Source organism: Leuresthes tenuis, unplaced genomic scaffold (genome assembly GCF_036924035.1).
Source record: "Leuresthes tenuis unplaced genomic scaffold, fLeuTen1.0.hap1 SCAF_2, whole genome shotgun sequence".
Classification (NCBI taxonomy): Eukaryota; Metazoa; Chordata; class Actinopteri; order Atheriniformes; family Atherinopsidae; genus Leuresthes; species Leuresthes tenuis.
Window position 1 is genome coordinate 25,107,361 of NW_027325356.1, and position 16,972 is coordinate 25,124,332.

At 42.1% G+C, this 16,972-nt stretch overlaps 1 protein-coding gene across 1 annotated transcript in view; it reads right to left on the minus strand.

The window, feature by feature from the left end:
• Window positions 1-16,972, minus strand: part of LOC140302055 (protein diaphanous homolog 3-like) — a 147,403-nt gene that overhangs the window by 55,469 nt on the left and 74,962 nt on the right. Inside the window, exons 24-25 of the mRNA XM_072380796.1 lie at window positions 15,882-16,046; window positions 8,442-8,577 (exon numbers count right to left, since the gene is read on the minus strand). Of these exons, the coding sequence (XP_072236897.1) occupies window positions 8,442-8,577; window positions 15,882-16,046 (301 nt within the window). The remainder of the gene's footprint in view (window positions 1-8,441; window positions 8,578-15,881; window positions 16,047-16,972) is intronic.

Below are 16,972 nucleotides of genomic sequence, written 5' to 3' on the forward strand. Positions count from 1 at the left end.
GACTGCCGAGTCCCACCACTGATCTAGAGAAGGGCAGGAGGACATTGCTCTGATTAAGGTTGGGTGTGTTTTCGTCACTCTTTCAATTTTGACAAAGCCCTGTGGAAGAATAACACACTGAAGGAAAAAGAAAGACAAAGAAATGTCTATGGCTGAAACTAAGGCCTCATAATGCCCGGAGAACCTTTCCGGGTCCAGAGTCTTGCCATTTCATACTGACACACATAGGGCTGATATGAAATATACATGTGATATGAGCTGAAATGAAAAATATTAATTCAAGCAAATGGAAGAAATACTGTTGTTTAGGTTTTTGTACAGGACAGTCAAGAACATGAACACGGATGATGGGGAAAAGGGGCAGAAAACGTCAGATGTCCGTAGGGAGGCATACACCCCCAAATGTTTCTTCTCATCTTCTGAAGACGTAACATGGATTCATATCGTATCGGACTCTTGGAGTCTTTTGAACCGAAGTATGTGCGTTATTCAGAGGAGGAAAAGCTAAATGATTTGCTTATTCTGCAAGACCAACGTGTGTGACAAAAATGATCCGAGCAAAGAAACGTTCACTATGTGGGAGCAGATCAGTCGGGCACATCCCATAGCTTACCAATAATGTGAAAGTGAGGCCGGAACAGTCTTTTAAAATGTAAATGACCCACATTCTGTCTCACAGGTGCCAGAGGAGGGCAGTTCTGCTCTGCAGGGCTAATCGTCTATCTGATTGTTGTGTTCTGGCACCGCTTACCACCGGGTCCCTATTAAAACTGTTCCTTAATAAACCTAAAATAACCCTGGAAAAGGGTTCCTTCTTATCGTAGCTCTAGCACATGATTGTCATAATCATTGTACTAATGTCTCCGATGTGTGTCAACACACTCACCTCTACCTGCACCACAGACTAAGTTAAGACAAGCCGTTTGCCACTCCCGGTGAAAAGATCAATGTTTGACAAGAAGCATTTGGGCGAACATGCTCGAAATAATAAAGGGCAAAGAGGTAGGCTAATGTTGCAGTGGTTAAAGTGGAGATATGCTGCGATATTGTCGTCATGAAATCTTTTGAAAAATCGCATGAAAAAAGAAAAAAAAGAGCTTTTCTTTTTCATGTGCACCCATACTTGGGTGAAGACAGATGATAGAAGTTGTGCAAAAAGAAAATAAACCTGTTTACAGGTACCCCCATTTGTAGGATGAGTTCTTAATGGATGGGAAAATGGTAAATGGACTTGTATTTGTATAGCGCTTTTCTAGTCTAGCTGACCACTCATTCTTCACTACATGCCACATTCACCCCACTCACACACATTCATACAGCACGTCTTAAGATATAACTACGTGCTTTCTAAGCATTCACACACATTCATACCCCCAATGATACACTGGGGGGGCAACGTGGGGTTCAGTGTCATGTATTCTGGGGAAGCCAGAGTCGAACCACCGACCTTCCGATTGGTGGGCGACTGCTCTTCCTCCTGAGCCACACTCTCCCGCCCCACGGGACTGCGGGATTGAGGACTGCATTCCAGTCAGCTACAGACCTCTGATCTGTGCCCTATCTGAGATGCCTACAAGCTTCTTCCCTGAGCTCTTCTCTCAATCTTTCATGAGACTTTTTCATGAAACATTAACTATGACCACAACAGTTGCAATGTACCATGTCGTCTGTGAACTGATATTTTCATCTTCTGTCAAGCGTAAAGCAAACCAATAACAGCTGTCAATCTGGTCCACACTGCATCGTCCCTTGACATCACCGTTCCTGTACACTGAAGCTGCTGTATTGAGGGCTGTGTCCCCGTAGTGGTGGGATGTGGTTGTACTAAATCCCTTTACAAAGCTTCACCTACACGCGCGCGTGCAGGCAGTAGATACAGTATATAATGGCAACTTTCTTGTCTGCCTGCTCCTACATGTTCATTTGTTGTGCTTTTTATTTGCAACACTTGCACTCCTCCTCTGGCTGACAGGTGCCTAGTTCTTCATCATTACACAGAGCGGAGAGGCAGCTAAAAATCCTGAGAAAACCAAACGCTCCTCGACGTCCAAATTTGTCTCCACTGCTATGGCAATTCATCAAAGGCAGCGAGTTTAACATTTGCCACAACACACCCAGACACACAAATATAGATGGCATTCACAAAAAGAAAAAAAGGAGCAGATCAATCTCTTGAAACCCGGAGTGAGCGCCTTCATGTGTAGTACTCCGTTTGACTCCAGCCTACAAAAACATGAAACGTTTGGTGTGTCTCTGGAGGGAAAAACCAAAAACGAAACCCAGTCAGATCTCCCGCCTCAGGAATATATGGGAGCGAAAACAGTCCAATTTTACACATCAGTCAAAAGTAACTCAAACAAGCTCAGATGGAAAACTGCTTTAAAAAATGTAGACAAAAGGTGCTTTCAGACATTTAAACTTTGAAAATCATAACACATATTCATATACTGACACCCACGTGTTCGCAAACTTTGACAGATCACAGACATGTCACATGGGTGGTGATGGTGGAGGAGCGAGCGGATGTGAAACGGGTCTCAAACTGTCATTCAGCCAGTGGATGGGGGTGCTGTGGAGGATTCGGCAGGAGAACAAAGCTTCACCAGTAGGACAAAAAGCAAAGAGTCGTATCTAAGCCTTTGCAGCTGAGTTACCGATCTGTGCTTTGATCTGCATAATTTGCACGTCATTTTTTTCTTCTTCTGGTGCGTGTGGATTTAAAGCTCTCATGACAGGTGTGCGATGCGGAAGAGCTCTTGCTTAAAAGTCGAGGCCTCACAGCTTTGTAAATCACGCTAGGGAGCGTGCTCCGAGGCCAAGGTCTTGGCGTTAAAAGAAAGCAGGACCAGCTCTAAAGAGATGTGCCAAGCTTAATCTAAACTAAAAAAAAACCAGTGGAGATGTATAAGTGTGCTGGTCAGATCAACAAGAAGATAAAAGCAGAGGAGGGTTTACTTTACAATAAACTAAAAGAACAAAGTCTGGGAGCAGAATCGAGAATAAGCTACACCTCCACCTCTGGGAAAAAGCTATAGTTACCCTTCTGTCTAAAGTGAAACTTCAATCACCATCTATTTAATCAGGGCCTGTTCAGAGGAGCGTTTTCCATTGTCTGGACAAGCAGCCTGCCCTTGTATCGATGTCTACCCTCCATTCAGTCCTTGACTAATGTCTCCGGCCACTTCACTCACCAGGATGCGGCACTTATCATCAGGACAATGACCCAGTTGTAGCAGTGTGTAGCAGAGGTGGGCCTGAGCAAGGCAAGAAATCAGGTCAATTGGGCCGGGATAGAAAAGCTAAAGAGAGAAAATGACATGCCCGAGTACAATGAATGCAGGCCCACCACTGTGTTCCCTCAGATACTCCGAAGACAAATGCTAGTCAGCCCTCTTTCTCTCTATTGAATACCTTGAATTGGACTTAAATACTATCAGCAGTCAGTAGTCAATCCATTTTGGGTTTTTATTAATAAGGAAAGACAAATGACAACTTGAAATCCGAACCAGCCACTAAATATTCAATTGGATCCCTTTTTATCATCCTTTCATGATCAGTCATTAATTAGTCATTAAAAAATATTCTGTACGCATTATCAGTGGAAAGAGCACACAATAAATCAAAAAGACAAATGAGAATAAGTGAGAAATCCATATAATCAAGACCCAATAACATAACCCACGACTTATCAGTAGGTTGAGGCACATTCAACTGGAGTTCAACTGGGGTTCAACTGGGGTTCAAATGAGGTTCAACTGAGGTTCAAGTGGGGTTCAACTGAGGTTCAAGTGGGGTTTAACTGGGGTTGAAATGAGGTTCAACTGGGGTAGAAATGGGGTTTCAAGAATATCACAAGGGACTGTAATGATCCTAAAACCTTAGTGGGTAAAAGGAAAGACAAAAAACCCACTTTGGATGCCAATCAACATTTGGCAAAGAGACTGCTAATGAAAATGAACTTTTTGGCTAACTTACTTTGGACGAGCCCGAACCTCAAACTTTTAAGGCAAGTGAAAAACAATTAGTGTGTTTTGTTTTGTTTTTTTTCCTTGCTGCAATCTTCCCCTTGAATGCCGTAAACAGATTACCTCCTCACATTTGTGCTTCGGACTAGTTGACGTTAATTGTGACTGCTGCTGGACATCAGGGACAGCACGAGTGCAATCCCCCCCCCCACACTGATGCAAACGCAGTTTTCCAAAAGCCTATTATGTTACTGCTATTCAAAAATGAGCTGGCTCTGTGACAAAGCACTGCAGCGTGGACATTAGGACATTATTAACATAGCTGCCCACAGCAACACGGGGAAGCAGCTCACCGTCCTGTGGATTCTACATGGACGGGTAGAGTAGACAATGGAAACCAGCTCCGTGAGCTGCGGAACTCTAATGCACAGGACAGAGCCAATTACTCTTCCTGTAGTGTGCTAGATTCCACTCCTCCAACAGATTTCACTTCCTCTCCCTTTCCTATGCTTCTCATACACTTTCAGCATTTTTGCATGCGGTGTTGCTGTTCTTCTATTTGACATCTTAATAGTTCATCGCTTGTAGCCATGTAGAGAATGTTAAATAAAGCTCTGATGTGTAATTTGTCGCTCCACAAACATTCCTGCTCCCGGCCTACCCTGGGAGTTAATGCAACAGATTTGTCATACACCAGCCAGGCACAGCTAGAGGAGGAGGAATGTGGAAAAAAAAAAAAAAAAACACCTATTCAATCTGAATTTCAATCTCCATAGGCTCTATGCAAATGCATACAAGCCGACGCTCCCGCTCTCTCAAACTGCCAAAACACACTGATGGCAAATCCAGGCAGCACATTATAATATAGGTAGAAGCCCAGTCTGTGGCAGGGAAATGAGAAGGAAGCAGGTATAACCTCACAGTTCAGGAATGCATAAGCAGGCAAAGCTAAAACCAAAATGAATGCAGATACTTGTCGCAGGTAAGGAAGCTAAAACCCATTTTGATCATTTCCTCCAGTAAACCAACCCCCCCCCCCCCTCCTTTGCCGTCTCACATTGCTGTGCCCTTCAGCATAATGTGCATACACAGCCTCTCTAGGGCTTTTTAGGGAATTGATGGATAATCAGATGATTACACAGAAAATCTCCATTGAGGACAATCCTCCCTGACAAACAAAGAGAAAGCTCTTTAGTTAATAAATAGGCTGAGAGACAGACAGAGTGAGAGTGCGTGTGAGCGAGAGTAAGTAAATCCTGTCCGGGGTTGACAGCACAATGACAACTCTCTATCACATATTCATTTCATCCACACAGTCTGTGTGTCTGTATGCATATGTGTACACGGCCAGAAACATCGCTTCTTACACATGCCGTGCATTTGCCTTTAACTTTATCTTAAATGGAGCATATCTGAGTAAATTTAAAGCTTTAGGCATGTTTGTATAAGCCCCTTTCTGACAATATTTGGCGGAAGTTTAGTCTTTCCGGGTTTGGAATTACTTTTCCGAAATGGAAAAGTTTGTGATGCAAATGCAATTCAACACTGGCGATGAGGAAGGAACTCAAAACTGTCAGCGGGAGTGACTTATATCCTAAACATCTGAATCAGGGAATCAGAAACCGACACGGTTTTCAGCGTAAGAATAACACAGAGGTTACTTTCTACTGGTTTGAAATACTGCGGCCAAGTGAATTCATCAACAGATTCATACCAAAAAGGAAAAACAATGATATATAAAGTTGAAGTATATGTTACGTATTAAAGTACACATTTTAGGTATCTACTACAACCTTGTGTGGACACATGCTAATATTCAGACAAATCAGTCTGCCTCTGCAAAATCTCTGCAAAAATAACTGTTTCAGGGTCCATTTAAGCGTAACAAATTTGAGTAAACAGCATTCTTCAAATCCTACTGAAAATTCTTCATTTGATTATCGCCTGAATTCCAATTTTGGTTTTAAACGTTCTTCTCTCTGAGACATTCCAGCTACCTTCAGTTTCTCTATGGCATTCATTCCACTCTCCACCTTTTCTGTCTGTCCAGTGCATTCTGCTAAAGAAGCATGATCCCATCACTAAAACCATTTGCTTTGGTGCATTTCCATCCGTGTTGTCCACTTTCAAATGACACGATTCACAGCCATTAAGAGCAATTTCAACCTAATCAGACTTGGTTATCTTCCACTCCCTCAGACAAACATGCAAAAGCATTCCAACGTAGGCATCCAATTACGTTTGAGTCTCGATTTACTCCAGTAGTGCAACATAAAAAACGGAACATAAAACATGAATATTTGATCTTATTTCAAATATGACTGTTTTTCTTAAATCACGGTACAGGTGGGAGCTCTCTGCATGCGATACCTGTGGATAATTGCACCCACATTGCCTCAGACCATCCACACTCAGTCGATACAGTTCATAAAATCTCACCAAGATAAACACAACTGAAAAATGTTTCAACCTCTTTGCAGCTACCAGGGTTTCTGATTTCGTTATCATTCCCAATAGAAGACGGCAAAAAGTAAAGTCTTGCAATTAGCAGCTGGTAGACTCCTTCTCACGAAAGTCAAAGCAAAAGATGATCACTGCGTTGGTTTCCAAAACCCACCCGCAACGTTTTGGAGACAAAACCCAGCAAAACAGTGACTGAAAATGAAAAATAGAAGCAAAAGAGGAATGATTTATAACTGATTAGAGTTCCAGTCAATGCACTCGCGTCTCCAGTTCTTATTACCCGATTCTACCTTCAAAAAGTCCAGATGTAGAAAGAGGCACTGAAATGTGACACTTCAAAGACACCGAGTTAAACTGACATTAACGGATCCGACACCAAGTGTGACTTGAACCTTTGGCTGCAAACTGTTGGAAAACACATAATATGTTCCTGTGGCATTAGTTTAGTGAGATTCTGTTGACTATGACTGAGATTAAGATAAGACCTATTTTTTTGGAGAAATCAGTGAAGAAATTCCAGTATTTACAGGATTACAAAGTTGGCCTGGCAACTGTAAAAGTCATAAATGTAACGGCTTTAATCCTGTTGCTGTTATTCTCAGGAAACCAAATTATAGTGTCAGATACTGTACAGTACAGGACTCTTTCTCTCACACACACACGCACAGTACATATCTGTTCAATTAGTTCAACGAGGCATGGCATGACATAGCAGCCGAGCAGAGTAAAATTTAATTTCAATCTGTGGCAACTAAAGGATGTCCAGATCAAATGGGAGAGGTTTGCATTATACGTTAGCCAAAGCAGGCCATGCTTTGGCTAGATAGTGGTATTTTGGCCAGGATTGAGCATAACAGCTCTGTTTATGCACACTAACATCCACAGCAAAGCTACAGTGGCTGGCATGGTCGCGCTACATGTGAGTGCATGTTTTTGTCAAGTTCAACTGCTCTGCCAGCCTTGGCTCTGACATGTGAAACGGGTCTGGGGGCAGCAATGTAGAGCATGCTGGCATCGCTGACAGTCCAAAGCAAAGTGGCAAAAGATGCAGATAATGTAACTTCCTCAGAACTCATCGAGGTCAGCAGCATGTTTTGTAGATCAAATGTGGGGATACCAGTTAGAACATTTATAGAAAAGCCATCTGTTCACAGATGATGTACTGGTATCTGATTTGATTTGCATTCTGTAAATATCTTAGTCTTACTAAAATACACGTGTTTAGGAATGTCTAAGGAATACAATCTGCTTCATTTGGTGACTTCCCTTGGGTCCACTTACTCTCCAGCCCAACTCTGCGCATGTTAACTGCTGTTAGATCCGGCTGAGTTATTCTGATTCTGCTGCATCTAATGACAACCAGGACACTGAATCTGTCGCAGGTGGAAAACGTGCGTCTTGTGCTGATCAACAAGCAACGTCAAAACACACACTTTTGCTTTTGTTCTCATCCCTCAAGAAGGAGTGAAACTCTCAAATCAAAATATGAACAAGTCACAACGATGCAGATTGAAAGAAAACGCAATAACCAGCATGGCAGCGAGTGTGTCACCACATAATACATGTTTGGTATAAAAACGTATGTCGTAGACTACAATTACCACTGAGAAGACAAGGACAGTGTGACATGTTTTCTAATAATTTGACTAAATGTTTAATATCGCCTCTTAGAAAATGTTTGGACTGTGGCTCAGGAGAGTTGGCCACCGGCAGTGAGGGGAGTGGTTCAAGCTCCAGTGTGTAGATGTTTGTGAATGGGTTAATGTGGCTGGAACTGTGCTTGGAACGAGAAAAGCACTATAAAAACTGCAGCACACTTACAACTTAATCAATCAAAATATCCAAAAATGCTGCCGTGAGGGTTTAATTCCTGGAGAGATAAATAGCACATTGTGAGAAAACAGATGTCTCCTCTGTTGACCTGAGATTGATTTAGCTCACAGCCAAATCGCAGCAAAAAGCTTATCTATGCAATCTTTGAGTCGACAGGCAAAGCAAATGAACAGTCTCTACCTGCATTGACTTCCAGTAACCTCCTCTTCTTCTGCTGTCTCTCCTGCTTTTCCCGCTCAGCCTTCTCCTTCGCCACCCGCGCTCGTCTCTGTTTCTCCTCTAACTCCCTCTGCCTGAGGTTCTCCTTTAGTGCTTGCTGTGGAAGAGACAAAGAAGAGGCGATGAAACGACAGGGAGAAAGAGAAAACATGACGGATTGCTAAGTAGGGTTAATTACAGTCGAGTAGAGCCTGTCAAAGGCAGAGGCAGCTGTCAAACCCCACAGACATCTTTATCAGGCACCATTAAAGTCAGATGAAGCTTCTCAGGTGCACCGTCACCCTGGTCTTGCCAGACATAAAATGACTTTACAGCAGGCACTTCAGACTCTAGAGAGCCATAAGAGTGGTGGAACGAGGATCCCAAGACTTGAGTAAAAGCTGCTATTTTTCATTAACACTTCGTCCGTTTGTCTCTATTCTTAGAAAAGAAAATTATTCTTTATTATGTTTATACTATAATATTTTTAATGCATTTCTTCTATATTCCTCATTTACTTTGTTACTTCCCTTGTTTTTCTTTCTGATGTTGTATCATTGCTCTTTTTCTATCATATACAGCATCTAATATTAATTGAGTGTTATACAATTCAATAGCAGCTCGCTGTACAGCCTAACTCTGTTCACAGGTGATGCTGTGTGGGTTTTACATTCAATCTGATGGCTACTGGTAACCAAACATATCTCATGTCTGAACTTCACTATAGAGAACGCCTAGATGACATCATGCATCGGTTTCTTTGGACGCCATCTTCTATTTTCACTTGCTCTGAGGCTGTATTGTGCACATGCACTGCTGAAAGCATTTGGAAGTATTAGAATTAGTTTATTTCAATAAAGAAGCCAAAAAAACAGGTTAGATTTCAGCAGTGGGATCTGATTACTCAGGATTTGACCGTTTTTTGGCAAAACAAAAGAAAATCCATCCAGGAAACAACTATCTTAAACAGTATAGGGAGAGCATTCCTTACAAGGCAGAGCTCCCATCTCATCATAACAATATTGGGGGGAACTTTAGATTGTAAGATGAACGCTTCTGCATCCAGAACAGTGAGGGAACAGAAGCTCTATCTAGATAAGAAGCCTACACAAAATCATACAATATGAACAATGAATGAATTCATCGTTTTATCAGTTTTCAGCTGCAAATTTAACCTGCATCAATTGTGTTTGCAGTCATTAGGACCTCATCTTAACAAACATATCCCTACTTCTTGAAAAAGTGATGTGGCTCTGTAACATCCCACGAACTAAAAATAGAGCTATGTTTCTGTGGTTGTTCGGTGCTTCTTGCACTCCAGAGTAACTCTGCTCTCGATGCAACGATTTCTGATGATCTCAGAAGAGGGTGCATTTGGATTTAATGTCCTATCATTTACTGTGAGTCTTCAGAAAAAAGGACAATTTGTACAAGAGTTGAGGTCACTACACTTAACTATTGGTCTTTAAAGAATACATACAAAAAAAAAAAAGAGAGACAGAGATTGCAAACGACCAAAAGTGTCATACAAGCGATTAAATCAAGTGTTCTACGGAGAATGATTCGATAGCTATGATCTTTATCAGACATTAACAAAAGTAAAAGCAAGCTCTGCAATCTTTGTTTTCTTGACTCCAACCATGTCAATAGCTCAATAATGCCACAGGCAGGAGGCAGGACGCATATGATTTAATAGAGTGCTAGCATGCTTGCCATCCTGATCAATAGCCTGTCACTGAAAGCAAGTAGGTCTGGGTTTTCATCAAATATCAACTCCTCCCCCATCAACTACCCAGCTCTTTCTGCATTCACACAATCAGGCTTGACTGGCAGGTCAGTGGGACAACGTATGAGGATGTACACACACTCAATATGACATTGGAGTAAATCAAAAACTACGGTGGCAGACTAAAGAGGGACGGTGGTTTGCTGAGGCCTACTGACGGCCCTGCATTATGGCTGCATAAAAGTGACCATTGTTCCAAACAGAATGGTCAGCTTGAATTTAAAACAGTTGTATTACCATCAATAAGCCACTTGAAATCCAGTGAAATGGCAACTTGAATAAATAATGTGCAAATTATTGATAGCAGAGAAATACATTAAACCGCACTCACATCGCGATGTTATTCTACATCTCTTAACCTGTGTTTTAATCCCATGGTTTTTTATAACCGGATACATATGACGTGTTGAACTGCATGCATTCTGTTTGATAAACATGCCATGTCTGCACGCTGCCAGCCTCATCTTTAACGGGACACTTTTATGAATGAATTATTGAGAAATGACCAAAAAGAGATCAGGCATGACATTTAACCAGCCTTGAGATGTGTCTAGAACCTGAATGTAGTCAGGATGAGGCAAAATGATTTGCTTGAACACACTGTTCCCCTGCCAAGGCAAGCTCCCAGGTGGAGGCATGTGCTTCCTGCCATATGTCCTTTTGTCAGCAATGATACTCTAAATCAATCAATCAATCTATCAGTAATTATGAGGTTGAATCTAACGCAACCTGTGGGAGAGATGGGGCATGTGCAAACCCAAAACTCATTAAATCTTTCTTTAAAATTGGAAAATAAGACAGTGCTCTCTGGTGCTTTCGAGCATGCCCTCTCGTCTGGAAAATCCCACGTATTCCAAGTCCCCAAAGTAATTTCATACAGGCCTAGAGGGTCCTTCAAGTGAGGTATGATGCCAGTGACCATACAATTCCACGAAAACAAGTCATACTGCCATAACAATTCATATAAGCACGACAAGCATGCTGTTAATTTGTGAAACATTTCACCCAATAACTCTGCTAGCATCTGGCCAAGACGATGCTTAGAGACAGGTCTCTTGACTGTGTTTGAGTCGCCCAGCTAAAACCAAGATTTAGACTCTTGCCTATCTGATCTGAAAGCACTTGAGAGGATCTGCCAGAGAGAACAGGATAAACTGCCCTTATCCACATGTGCAAAGCCTGTAGCTCTTATCCAAAAAGATTCAAAGCTGCTGCCAACAGGGCTTAAACAAAGTACTTTGAAAGTCAAAACACCATTTGAGTTTACATCTTTACACATTTACAACCGTTGTAAGATATTCACTTTTTTTTTTTTGCTTTATCATCACAGTTTACGAGCTGCTGATTGGATATCAGAAAGACGTGCAGAAGTGAATGAGTCTGAGAACTTTATTGGAACGTTTATCTAAACTTGCTCACTTAGAGACACAATAGTAGCTAATGATAGTAATGAGGACCACTCAGAGGACTTAAGGAGAGGCGCAGAGCAAGAAGAAAAGGAACACGAATGTGAAATCACTGCGACTCAAGCTATTCAATGTTCTCCTTTTAGATGAAGGCAACTAGAATCACAAAATAAAGTTGAAAAGGTATGAAGTCAAGCCTCGAGTTGCTGATCACTTTGCTCTCTGAAGGATCTTTGTTGGTTGACCAATCCTGGGAAGGGTACCAGCGGCCTGCTCTTCCACAGTGAAAGTAATATTATGGGCTTTCCCCTCGCAGCTCGACAGATCCTCGGTATCCGAGTCTGCAGCTGTAAAAAGTAGCGACTTGTGGCATATCTTATTGGTCGCCTCGCAGCTGACACCCATCTCCTCTGCTCCGGCATACTGAGTGCACTATTGGAAAGATCTGTTATCTCAAGGGATAATAAGCAGAATCATCCTAAAAGGACAACGTACACACCGTTTCAAAACAAATTCCTCTTCATCATCATTTGTGCCCACCAGAAGTGTGTGGAGGTGTATTCATTTACAGAGACCCTGCTCTTTGCCCGTGTTCTCCTAGTTTTTATATTAATTTGCTCTGATTGACATCTTTTGGCTAATGGGTGTGTAGTTACCAGTCAATGCCAGTGTGCAGGGTGTGAGGATTCTGATAATGCAGCAATCAGGTTGCTTCTCTCTTGTCTGCGTCTAAAAGCTGCTGGTGCACGAGTCCATGTGAGTGGGTGGGGCTCAGACTCACCAAGCAGAGTGGGAAAATGAGATTTTCAATAAACTTGCTGACTGGAGGCGTGGGCGTCTTTAATTGTGCTTTTTATGTAACAGTGCTACCAGGGGCGGTTTCATCACTGTAACACCAAAAAGGTTTAACTTTAACACTTACTAACTGGAGCAAATATTACAGCTGGGGAGGAGGGATTCTGTTTAAATCTTTGGATACAAATTCATGACAGCATATTTAACGCAATGCATGAACACTTTGATCTGCCGATGGGGTTAAGGGAATCAGTAAACAGGTTGCATCCTCCAGAACCCTGAAGCATCCACCAGAATTCAACCAATAGTTTCCTACAATAGACGACCTTATAGAGCTGCCTGGGGGTGACTTGGAACAATGAGTGCTTCTGCAAGATTTCATGGCATCCTACCAACAGGCTATTTCACTTCTTTCAATTCCAAGTGATATGCTAAAGAATCTTTGGCAACTGGTTTCACGAATATGAATGTACAGATCCTCAAAGGAAGGGTGCAGAAGCAAAATGGTAACTTGTTTAAAACCGGACTCTCCAGTGCTGCCAGCAATCAAGGAAGACAATGATTAATCAGTAGCCGACCAGTACAGCGAGTGGGAGAGTTCAAGAGTTGCCATATTGTCAGTCAAATGAGGTTTCTAAATCAGGAAAATACAAATTTAAAAAAAAAAATGCTCTGAAAGGCGTTGATTGACAGCAATTACCGCAGGAAAAATGAGCTGCACTAATATGGAAGGCTGGTCTGAACCTGTTCTAACTGAACAAAACAGATAAAAAGAATCAAAAGCAACACAAAATGTTTGTCAGCTGTTTTTTTTTTTTTTTTTTTTTTTTTTTTTTTTTTTTTTTAGTACTTTACAGCTGAGAATCAAGTTACATACAGTGCTGTCACAGGACAGGAAGTTACGATGCTAAAGATGCGGCGCAGGGTGGGAAGAGTGGATTATAAAGGAAGAAAGGTCACAAAATCAGCACACCTGGCGTTACTCCAATTATTTCAGTTCTATAAATCCATAACATGCGTCACTCTTTATTATCATCAGGGAGCAGGCTATGTTTCGTATGTATGTCAGGAGCCACCTCAACATCCATACCGAAGCACGAAACCGATGAAAACTGTTTCACTGTGTAACTGCAGAATGAAGAAGTGCATTTCTCACAGGGGGTTTATGTCTTCACAAGTCATTCATCATGTAAGATGTATCTGGAAGCAAATCCAACCCACAAAACAGAACATCAAAAAGAGCAGACGATGTATTTATGATAAAAAAAAAATCCTCACAGAAAAATAAAGACACAATCAGTGCTAATACAGACAGACTGATCTCTTTCTAAATCAAGGAACCATGAGCAAAAAATAACAAATAATCAATTTCAAGGGGGGCCTTAACTGAGCGGAGCAAAACTGAAAGCTGTTTTTAAGCACGAGGAAGGTGGATTTCACTTCATTTTAAAACCGACGCTGGCTGGCTGGAATGATTTAGACTGGGAAAAAGAAGGTGAACTGCAGAAATGCCGATTTTGAGGGATTGTGAGGACAAGTCGGAAAAGATGAAAGCCCTGTGAGTTTTGTCCTTTGACTAAACATTCATTTTACTGTAATATTGAGATGAAGGAGAAAGACAACGAGAGGAGCAGCTCTCTGAGGAAATTGCCCTCTGCTCTCCTTCATCACTGCAGGTCTGCTTCGCCCTCTTCCTCTTCTGGATGTCCACCATTAGACACGCTCAATTGGATTCCTGTCAGATGTGTGGCCTCGCCCTGGGTCTCCTTTCTACGGGTGACTGAGCACGCTGCATGTGTGCACGAGTGTGTGTACATCTTTGTGTGTGTGTGGGGGGGGACTAAGCAGCTTTTCCTACAAAGATTGCCTAGACAGAATCACACACACACGCACAAAGAAAACACATTCTCACACACAAGTTATACGAGTTTGATACACACACTTAAAGGCTCCGTTTGCTACAAGCAGAGGGCTGGAAACCTATTAGCATGGGCCTCGCCACAGCAGTGTAAATGCTGACACAGGTTTGACCCAGAGGTTATGATGCTAAGATTTACTGTATGCCTGTGTTCATTGACCTCGCCTTGGAAATGTCAAAAGATGTGTCTTGTGTGATGTGACAATTTGAACGAATTGCTGAGGGTGTAAGCTGCCTACGCCTTGACCTATCACAAGGGTCTTTATAGTCCTTATAAGACTTGGCTTGTTCACCTTTCACTGGCAAGGTTATTAACTGTTACGTTCGGTCAAAGCATAAAAGCACCAGGAAAACTCAAACCCAAGAAATGGAGCTAAAGCCAAAGGGACTGCAGCTGTAACATGATCCATTTTTCCATGCCCTTAGGATACGTTGTATTTTCTGCTATTACTTAAACCTCTGTATTGAAATAAATAGGTTTGCATCATTTACTCAGGGTCAGCTTTACATCTGAACACAGCGAGGACTGACCTGGGCTCTGACTCAAAGAGAAGAAAGGATCAGAGCACAGAGAAGTAAAGGGATCAATACAATGGATATAAAAAAAGAAACCTGGTCATAAAAGCAGTGCCGCTGGGACCGTTTTCTGGACTATTTCTTGCAGGCCGTAAAGACACTGCAATACTGTTGTTACGTCAGTCTCGTATGCCACATAAATCACATAACAAATCCAAGTATGTGGCATCTTGCTCGCATCCATTGAAACATATAGTGGTGAACTTGGACAAATAAAAATGGAAAGAAAGCTGTTATCAGATCCATTTAACAAACTCTACAGTTTATGACTGTGATTGGAAGTAATGTATGTCATAATAATGTAATTCCAATGTGAACCAACCAAGCAAAAAATAAACAAGCTAATGTCACAACTCTTGACCAGGACTATCAAACAAAACACTACAGAGCACACAAAGATACGTGAAGACAAAAACTGGGACAGCGAGACGAAAAACTAAAGCAAAACTAATGACTACACAGAAAAAAACGGGCATGAAATCTATTACTCTGTGAGGGGTATATGTTAAATTGGGGGCAGGGCAAGAACTTCAGAAGGCTAATTAGCTACTATTATATGTCACGCCAAGCGGCCTGTGCCACTAATCCTGCTGATTAAACACAGTAGGTCTCCACAGGTCCAGAAATCCGAGCAACCTCAGACTGGTAAAGCCAAAGAGCTCAGGGATGACATAAGAGTCTGGGTGGGACTGGATGACACAGAGCTACCATTGTTCTACTTTGCATTATTCCACAAGGTACTGATGTGACCATAACATGAAAGAAGAAGAGCACTTCAGCACTCTTAAGCACTTTACAGAACATTATTCAATATAAAGGGACATTACAATCTATCTATATAAATGTGTTTATTCTTAATGTGACAGGCAGCATGATAAGATTCTTCCTCACAGTTTCTTAAAGTAATGTAAAAGCTCTCACTGTAAATGAAGTATACTCACTGTGAACATGGAACGGAAGTTGCTGAGGTCAGTGAACAGCTCCTCCACTGAGGTCTTCTTGGGATCAACAGCAAAGAATTCCAGTAAGTTGTGATATAACGTCTCCATGTTGCTGTGCATGATCACCAGCTTGCCATATTGCTCCCGTGCAACTGTGCTGAAGCTGTGAAGGGCGTGGTCAAGGTCAACGTTAGATCCATCACATATAAATTTGATTCATCAAATGCCGATGCCAAAACTCCCCATTTTAACAGCAAACGTGAGAGCATTCACTCTGGTTTCCACAGTGATCGGAAGCAGGAAATTAGTCAGAAATGAGAAACTGTGAAGTAAGCTTTCAGGAGGTCTGATGCTGCATGTCAGGTTACTTCTACAGTGCACGCACTCCCCTGCAGCATACAAGCATCTGTGCCCAGTTGCATTCACATTTGAAAACAATGGACACCGAATGTTACTAAGCGCACACTGGCTTCGGCTGCTCAAACACATCACTGCATCCCAAAATGGTCCAGCAACAGTGACAGGAGTTGGTCCTGAAAGAAATGGACACGCCTTGAACACAGACAGGTCTAATAAAAAGTACATCTGCACCACCTCTGGCATCATGGAGAAGCATTAGAATGTCCTCCTGTTCTAGGAAATGCAAAACGCAGTTATTTTGTGTGTGGAAGTGGACAGTAGCTGTATCAGGTGCCACTCAGTTGAGGGATGACAAGCTCCCAAATAATAAAGGAGCGCTGGAGCCCACTGATTCTTTGTATGGCTTTTATTTGTGCAAACAGACTAGGTCTGTGAGGTCCACACCTGCAGTAACAAGGTAGTAATTACCTACCTCGATTCTGTGTCCACCTCGACTCTGATGAAGACAGAATAGTGCTGAAATCTTGCTCTGTTTGCACCTTTTGAAGGTGTAAAAACAGCCTGTGAGCTCCGGCTCTTCTTTATTCTTCTGTGTAATAGTTCTGTCAACAAGTGCCTTAAAGGTGTCAGTGTAGCAAGGCGAAAGAAGTGAACCACATGGTGCCAACTACCGGGGGAAATAATACTGTAGTGCCAGTCTCTCACAACATGCACAATACTCACCAAACGGT